This window comes from Anser brachyrhynchus (genome assembly GCF_964034855.1).
Source record: "Anser brachyrhynchus genome assembly, chromosome: 2".
Taxonomy (NCBI): Eukaryota; Metazoa; Chordata; class Aves; order Anseriformes; family Anatidae; genus Anser; species Anser brachyrhynchus.
This window is the reverse complement of record NC_137695.1, coordinates 111,546,758-111,555,169: the sequence shown is the minus strand read 5'-3', so window position 1 is coordinate 111,555,169 and position 8,412 is coordinate 111,546,758. Positions and strand designations below refer to the sequence as shown.

The 8,412-nt window shown below is 41.4% G+C and overlaps 1 protein-coding gene across 3 annotated transcripts in view; it reads left to right on the top strand.

The window, feature by feature from the left end:
- Positions 1-155: 155 nt before the first annotated feature.
- The window catches only part of ESCO1 (establishment of sister chromatid cohesion N-acetyltransferase 1), a 32,994-nt gene continuing 24,737 nt past the window's right edge, over positions 156-8,412 (top strand). The window contains exons 1-6 of one of the 3 annotated variants that reach the window (XM_080578024.1): positions 156-273; positions 2,911-3,014; positions 3,220-3,418; positions 3,984-5,355; positions 6,002-6,113; positions 7,188-7,251. In XM_080578024.1, coding sequence (XP_080434150.1) covers positions 3,222-3,418; positions 3,984-5,355; positions 6,002-6,113; positions 7,188-7,251 — 1,745 coding nt within the window. In that variant the 5' untranslated portion in view covers positions 156-273; positions 2,911-3,014; positions 3,220-3,221. Of the gene's footprint in view, positions 274-887; positions 1,922-2,910; positions 3,015-3,219; positions 3,419-3,983; positions 5,356-6,001; positions 6,114-7,187; positions 7,252-8,412 lie in introns of those variants that run through there. The other 2 variants (XR_013945688.1, XM_080578025.1) reach the window with 2 other exon arrangements.

Below are 8,412 nucleotides of genomic sequence, written 5' to 3'. Positions count from 1 at the left end.
AACGAGAAGCCCGCAGCCTGAGGCGGAATCCACCTCAGGGCAGCCGTTACCCCAACGGCCGCCCGCTGCGCACGCGCGCGCTCCCTCCTCACCCCTCCCGCCCCGCGCGTGCGCGCGCCTCCCTCCCTCCTCCCTCCCTCCCTCCTTCCCCTCCCCGCCCCGCCCCTTTCCCCCCTCCCTCCTCCCCCCGCCCCCCCGCCCCGCGCCCGCAGCTGGCGAGCCGGGCGAGGAGGGCGGCTCGCGCCGCCGGCACGGCCCCGACGCCCGCGCGAGGTAAGCGGCGGCCGCCTCGCGCCGGGCGGTTGGGAGCCCAACGGCCGCCGCGCGCGCCCCCCTCCCTCCCTCCCTCCCTCAACGGCCGCCCGCTCCTCACAACGGCCGCCCTCCCTCCTTCCCTCCCTCCTCACGGGCAGCCCCGCGGAGCCCCGCAGCCCCTTCCCGGCGCCCAGCCCTGCCTTCTCCCTTCCCTCCCCGCCTCGGGCCTGCCTCGTCGCCCGCGGCCCCGGCTCGGGCCTGGCTGCGGCCGCCTCCGCGATCGTGAGGCGGGGGGAGCGTCCCCGTGTCCTGTCCCCCCTCCCCCCCCCCTTACCCCCCGGCTCCTGAGGTGCGCGGCCGGCCTCGCCGCGGCCCCCCCGCCGTGAGAGGGGAGCTCGGCCGCGTTGGGACCCGCCGCCGAAGCGCTGTCACGGCCGCGGATGGCACTGGGCCGCGCTTGGAGGCCTCGCCTTTTCTTCCTGCCGCCCGAGTTTCGCCGGGGGGTCTCAGCCGCGGGGGTTCTGTCGCGGCAGGTCGCTCCCTGTGCGAGCCCTCTGCCGTGCAGGTGGGCCCCCCGCCCGGCTCGCCCCTGCTCGGAGGACTCCGCGGTGTGGGAGTTGTGCGTTTCTGCTTTCCCTTCTACTTCATGCGCCAAAACCTTGGGCTGCTGTTGCGTAGTTTGTTGTCGCCTTTCTTCTGTGTCTTCTTTCCGCGATCTGGCTTTTACCGGAGGGGACTTCTTCGGGGCAGAAACCGCCGGTTTTAGAGCGTCCGGTGAAGTCCTTGCTCTGCTGCAAAAAGTATTGGTAGGAAAGGATTGACTACTAAGGAGCCAGCTCTCTTTGTGGGAGGAGAGCGCATTTGTCAGTGCCCTGAGAAGCAATCCACCGAGGGAAGGATCGCATTTTCTGTTTTGGTCTTGAAAGTCTTTCTTGAGTGTGCCTGGTCATGTGGCTGAGAGTGACAGTGATGTCTGTACAGGGCTGGAAAAAAACAAGTAGGCTAGTTTTATACGGTATGTGCGTCACGGTGTTTTCAAATTGTGAGGGTCAGAGGTGTGCTCTAAACTGAGAGAATCTAAGACCACAGACTCGTTCAGCAGCTATGCCTGTTGTTTTCATCCTGAGCGCAGTTTAAAGTGGCCGTACCACGTCCCTGACAGGCTGTGGCCAGTGGAAAGCTGTCGGTTTGCCGAGTGTCATGTAATAGCTCTTTCTCTATTGGTAAGGCATGCAAATTCTCTGACCTGCTTCTTGGGGAGAGACGGGGAAATGGCACTATGAGAGGTGCTATTAGAGATTTTTTTCCCTGTATGTGTTCTTTAATGCCATCTCAAATACGAGGCTCTGGTCATACAGCTTCTTTAAAGGAGAAAGGTAGAAGACAGCATTGGTGTCGATTTGAATGTAAGCATTGTTTATCTTGTGTGTTTAGAAGTGTCTTCAGAAGACAGAATAAATGAAAACGGGGTGAAGGACGATTGTAAGTCTGAAAGAATAGAAGAAGTTTACAGGTCTTTACCTCTTCTGTGTGGATAATTAATAATTATTAAAAGGAGTTTCGTAAGTGTCTTTCAGTTGTTAGAGAAAGGCCTGTGGTTGTCGATACTGGAAAGCAAATTGTAGTTGAAATGAAGTGAAAATACCTGCTCAGTGTTATACAACTGGTAATTATGAAGTTCCTGTTTGACCTTAAAATCTGTCAGACTTAATACCAGCTGAGTTAAAGTTTGAAAACTAATACAATTTTGGTTTAGATTTTTTTTCTAGTCAGGCTGCCCTTGGCAAAAATTAATGGGTAATTCTTGACCTAAAAAGGTAATATGGAAGCTCCCAGCACTGAGTCTTCAAGCAAACTTAATTTTTAAAAGATATGATTGCATCTTTACGGAACAATTATTACTAATGCTGTAATACAACAAAGGTCTCTTTGAATAAGAGATCGTAAAAGTTCCATAAGCCACAGATAGGTGTGAAGGATATGATTGACAGAATCTGTGGAGACTTGACTGAGAATCTCTGCTAGTTTTTAGACTCTTGTTCATGTTAACTGCTGCATCATTAACAGCATTTCAGAAGACATCATTTTCTCTAACGCCCAAGGCAAATAATCTCTAAAACACGACTTTCTAGGCTTTCTGTCTCTGAATTGTACCGTAAGTGGAATTAGAAGGCATGGTTATAGACAGTTGCTGATGTCCATAAAGTTCTGTAGTAGCAGCCACAAAACATTGTGGAATCCAGTGAGTTTATCTGCTGTTGCTGTGAGGCACGGGATTGACAGGACTCCCACTTTTTTGGACTATGAAAAAGAACACCAAACTATTTTCTAGAAAAAGACAAAATGCCAATAAGCTTCTTTTTCAAATGATACTAGATCTGCCACCTTTCAAAAAGTAAAAAGGTGAGGCTTAAGACAGCAAAACGCCAAAAATTTCTGGGCGTGGAAGTAAAATCTGAAAGGTTTTTAGTTTTCTTTTAAAATTGGTTATCAATTTTAAAATTGATAACCATGAATTGCTAAGCGTTGATAAACTTTAAGCGTTGTTTGAGGAGATGGGAATGGGTGGGAGCGCTGAATTCAGGGCCTGAGAAGGAAGTTAATAAAGTGCTTATTGCATCTAAACACTACGTGAACATTTTATGTTCTTCATAGGTGTCATGAAACGTCTTGTTCATAAGCATATACGTAAGGAATGCTCTTGGCACACCTTGATAAGTCACTTTGGCCCGAACATCGATTGCCTCTTGTAAAAACCTGTAAGTAAAATAAATGTAATTTGATTTGATAGTGCTTTGATGATTTGCTCTCTGATCGTAGTTAGCATGCTCTGCCTCAGAAGGGGAAAAGAGAGTATCAGTTACCTTGTTTTGTAAAATGGGCAAATCTTTGGTTATGTTAACTGACACTGTAACAGCAGCTGGTAAGGACTCTAAAAGCTGAATCAATTATTGTGTTTTACAGAAATGGCAGCTCAGAAAAGGAAGTCTGCGTTAGTAGAGCCTTCTGCTAAACGTCCGAAGCTGGACAAGAACAGCAGACCATCATCAGCAAAGAAGGAAAAAGAGGTGTCAGATACAAAACATGTCTCAAATAAATCAAAGTCTAATCAGTGTGCAGCGCAGGAGAAAACTGTACTCAAAACCTCTGTCAAATCAAACAGGTCAGTGACAAAGCAATAAGTAATTATTCTACGTTATCTTCCTAAGCTGAATTAGTGCAGAAACAATCTAAAGACAGTGAATTTGAGTTAAAGATACAGTTAAAATAGTTAAATAATACTAGTGGGAAGATCAGCCCTAAATCATTGTGTGGTATCTGCTACATGATCTTTCTCTGGAACCATGTTAGTGTCTTCAAATCCAGAAGGACTTCATCCAAAAAGGCTTCTGAAGGGAAAAAAAAGTCTAAGCTAATACTTCATTTAAAAGCCACAAGTGACAACAATTCAAAAACTGCTAGAAATGTTAGAAAGCATTCACGTGGGGTTCATAGTTCAGTCTTGCAATGCATAAAAAACGTTAAGCACTACATGTAAGAATAACCAGGTGGAAGTGGTGTCTTTTTAGAAAGATTCCAGAGAAAATGATTCTTCTAAAAGCATTGAAGATATAGATTGTTATTTTAAAAAAAAAAAAAGTCAGAGGCAGAGGTTTTTAGGAATGAGAAAATTTTTATGACAAGTTCTACTTTCTGGATGCTGAAAAATAATTATTTGAATCTTTCAGTAACAACAGCAATGAACCTGAAGTAGGAATGCGCATGACTACGAGATCATCGGGGTTCAACTCAAATAATAAAACAATACCTGACAAAAAAGGCCAACAGCAGCCGAAATCTACAAAAAGCAAGGAGGTATGCCAGAAGAAATCGGTGCAAGAAATTCCTAAGTCAAAATGCGTAGCTGCTCCAAACGAGTCTGTTACGAGGAGATCCCAGAGACTGCAGCAGTTAACACATGTCGAAGTACCAGCAAGATCCCTTCGTAATAGAGAAGTTAAAGAAGAAAAACCTTTGGAAGTCAAACAAAGTAGCCAGGCAAAAAAAAATGCACACAGTGCTACAGCAAAAGTAGTGAAACCTGCTGGAGCGAAAACAGAGCAGAAAAAGACAAAAACAAAGCCAAACAATGCAAATGAAGATAAAGAAATACATGTAGAAGTAACCAGCTCTCTGAAAGAGAAAAAGTGTAAGGCAGACAGCAAAACCGGTAATTCCAACAGCCTTCAACCCAGTGTTCAGGAGTCGTCATTGTGTCACGATGACAGTCTCAAGGAAGTTAAGAAAGACCAAATGGGCCCTGTATCTCCGAATCCTAGCAACACAAAGAAAGTGGAAGCAGATTCTCCTAAGCCAAATTCTAAGACAGTCACTAAGGAAAAGCAACAAATGCATCAGAACATAAAAACCAGTACAAAGCCAAACAAGGTTTCACAGCCATCTGTAAGTGAAGCAGCTGTAGCTGATCAGCCAGAGAACGATGTAAAATCCAAAAGAGTAAGCATCCTGGAACTTTGTGAAGAAATTGCAGGTGAGATCGAATCAGATACAGTAGAGGTGAAAAAAGATTCCCCTAATGCTGAGTGTGGAAAACCAGAAGAAAAGCCTGCTGAAGTACAGCTGCAACAGAGTGAAGCGCTTTCTCAGAAAGAACCTAGTCAAAGTACTCAATGCAAACGTTTTTTCCCTAGCAAAAAAGGAATGCCTGTCAAGTGTACTCTGAATGGTAGAAATAACTCCTCAAACAAGAACTCTAAATGGACCAAAATTAAATTACTGAAAGCAAATAACATGAAGCAAAGTAACTTGCATTCTGCAAATGCCCCCAAGCTTTCTTTGTTAAAAAATTACCCTGAAGTTTCAGAGGCAAGTCAAATAGCCCCAGAAGCACAGCTTTCTAAGGCACAAAGCAAGCTGTCCCTAACAAGACTCTCGGAGAATGAGAGTCCAGCTTGTGTGCAGGATAAATCAGACCCTTCATCTGAAAGAGCTGGAAGTAAAGAAGTGGCATTAGAAATAAAACAGCCTGCAAAAAGAGGTGCAGAAAACGGTTTATTGCGTAACTTGACAAAACATTTCTCTGAGCCACGATCAGATGAGGTAAGCCATTTTAATTATGGTGGGTGGTGGGAGGGTGTTGTAAATCTGTTCTGTTTTCTGAGAATGCTATGCTCAGGAGTTTTGTCTCAGCAATCACTATTTTACAGTAACTTAAGATTTTTAGATTGTATTAAAGGTCCTGTTACTGGAGTGTTATCGTAGATGGGGTGACAGTAAGCTGGAAAATTAATCCTAAATTCTGTAGTTAACTAAATGTTGATGGTTAAAGTGTCCTGCTGGAGGCAGAGGCTGTACAGATTCATATGGACACTTCTTGATGACTTAGGTTTGCATGGTTATTCTGTTCTGAAAAGTCGAGTTAAAAGACATGACGAGGGAAAAATTTTTTCTCTACCTGAATCAGTTTCCATTACAAGTTAAGGTTCTAAAGACAAAGGGGTTTTATGGAAAGTATTTTGCAACCTTATATATAAAATAAAAAATATTTTTAGCTAAATTAATATCACAAACTTTAGTATGGACTAGCTAATTAATTGCATTTTGTCTGCTTGAAATAATGTAATAGAAAAATTGGTGCTGTACTCAAGATGTTAATACTGAGTTAACTGAGTGGTTTCAGTAATAGGTTAGAGGCATTAAGTGTCTCTGTTTTTTATTGAAATTTAATGTTTTCTGTTTTGTTTAGAGCTTTCAGTTATGTTTGGAATCAAGTCCAGAAAGCTCTCCCATAAAGTATCTTGCAGCTCCTAAACCACCAAAACAAATAAAAAAAGAACCTGGAGAAAGTGAGCCACAAGGTAAACACTTACTAATAATTTCTCTTATTTTTCTGACCAGTTACACTGGAAGTATAATAAGTCTTCCTTTCAGAGGAATGATTCACAGAGTAAGGTACAGTTGGTGCAGAACTAAACTTTCAGGATTGGAACTTGCAGACAAAAAAATCCCCTTTCATTTTCCATGTAATAAATGAATAAACGTTCACTTTTTCAATTGGATTCTTCTCTTGCATCTGTTTCTGTTAAGGATCCTCTGTTGGTTACCGCTTCTTTTGAATAGGTATCTGCATTTTTTTCTCTACTTTATTCTACTTAATCTTGACCAAGTTATTAATTGAGTAATTGCCCTCCTGTTTTTATTAAGGAGTTTTCATTTTTTCAGCCTGTGAATGCTGTTAGTCAGACCTTGTGATGCATGTGATGTGAATTTTTGACTCAAGTACATTTGACTAAGAATTACTATCAGTGGATCACTAGCATATCTTCTCATTAACTTTCCCCTTGACATTTCATCCTTTTGCTTTGTGTTCTTGTTTTGCTGAGTTTTGTTTTGTTTGGAAAACTGAACCTGATCTTGAGTGTACTGTTTAACTATTTAGTTCTACTAAATAGTTACAACTTTACTGCCATTTTAAGGTATTTTTGCAGGACAAAATATACTGTTAGAGAATGTAAAAAATGTGTTTTTTTTTTTCATTTGTCTATTCTGGATTGCTTCTTTTTTTCTTTTACTGTTACAGAGCACACTTCCGGTGGTGGCATTTATGATTCTGATACTATGTAGAGACCTATTTCTATAGATGTATAGCAGTTATAAACAGATTTAAACTCTGGTGTAGTTTCACTACTGCACTTCCTTAGCTGCTGGCACACTGTTCTGCAGAACTGACATGAAAATATTAAAGAAAATTGCATGCTTTTTTAAGTATATGTGGCAAAACATATGAATACTGCCTCAAAGTTGCATCTCTTTATTGTTTATGAGCAAACTGCAGCATTGTCTTGAATATGTTTTCAAAAAAACACAATTTGTGTTATTTCATGTGCAACTATAAACTTTATAATGAGATTACAATCTTTGATTAATTGTAGGTTTGGCTCCCAAGCAGGTGACGCAAACTTCATCTACAAATCAAACTTCTGAAACTGAGAGCAGGTATAGTATTTCATACATTATGAAATAAGTTACCTTCCGTAAAGTTACGTTAATTTTTATTACAGGACTGGTCACTTTTCTCCTAGCCTCAACTTCCAGTTTCAAATAAGTGACTTGCTTATAAAAAGGCTTCCATTTTGCCCAAGTAATTGGGTGTTTTTATTTAGTTAAGAAAATTATTAAGTGAGATATGTAACTGTGCACTAATTTTAAAAAGTAGAATTTTGCAACGTTGGGAGAATGTTTCTAATCATCTGTTCCTCAAATCAGATGAAAACCAGAAAATATGGAAGGGATTGCTACATGTTTTTCACTTACTGAATTATTTCACGTGCTTCTGGAAAGGTTTTCCCTTCCAGAATAAATTCCCCTAATTTATTAAAATTAGGGTAGTTTTTTTGTTTGTTTGTTTTAGGTGGGGAAGAGGGGACTTAATTTGGGATTATTTTGTGATTGCTGTTAAACTACGGTTCTGTGCTCTTAAACGGTCACTTACAGACACTTAACGTTATTTCTGCTATCAGTTCAAACTGATATTTTATACTTGATCATGTCACCTTTAGTTTTTGACTGTAGTTCTGTGACATAGTAAGGAGAATAATTTTTTCATACCTGAAGTCTTGAACAGTAATATAGTTGGCACAGTAGTTAGTAAATTGCTGCCGTTCTCTATGTTCATAATGGAAACAAGAAAAAGATTCAGTTCATTTTCAGTACTCCATCCGAGGCCAGATTAAGGATTCTGCCAAACCAACCCTTTTGTACCTGTTAAAAAAATTCTACTGCTGTGGAATTTTACAGAAAACGAGTGTGAAGGTAGAAGTTAAAGGAAGGAATCTTCCTAGTTAAAGGAAGATTTTCAGATTTTTCTGTAACTACTACAATAACTATTTTTTCATATTTTTATTCTTAACTTTAATAGTTTTATGGCATCTACTCAAATTTATTAACTTTATTAGTTGAACAAACCCATATAGCCTTATTAATCTGTGTGTGTGTGTATATCTATATATATTAGTCTTCTGAGAGCTTTTTTACCCTGATTTCCATACGGTATTCTTGATTTATCCAAGGCTTAAACTATCATTCTATTTTGTGGTACTCCTGTCACAATGTTAAGAGTAACGTATATTCTCTACAGCATAGCTCTTGGGGGGGGGG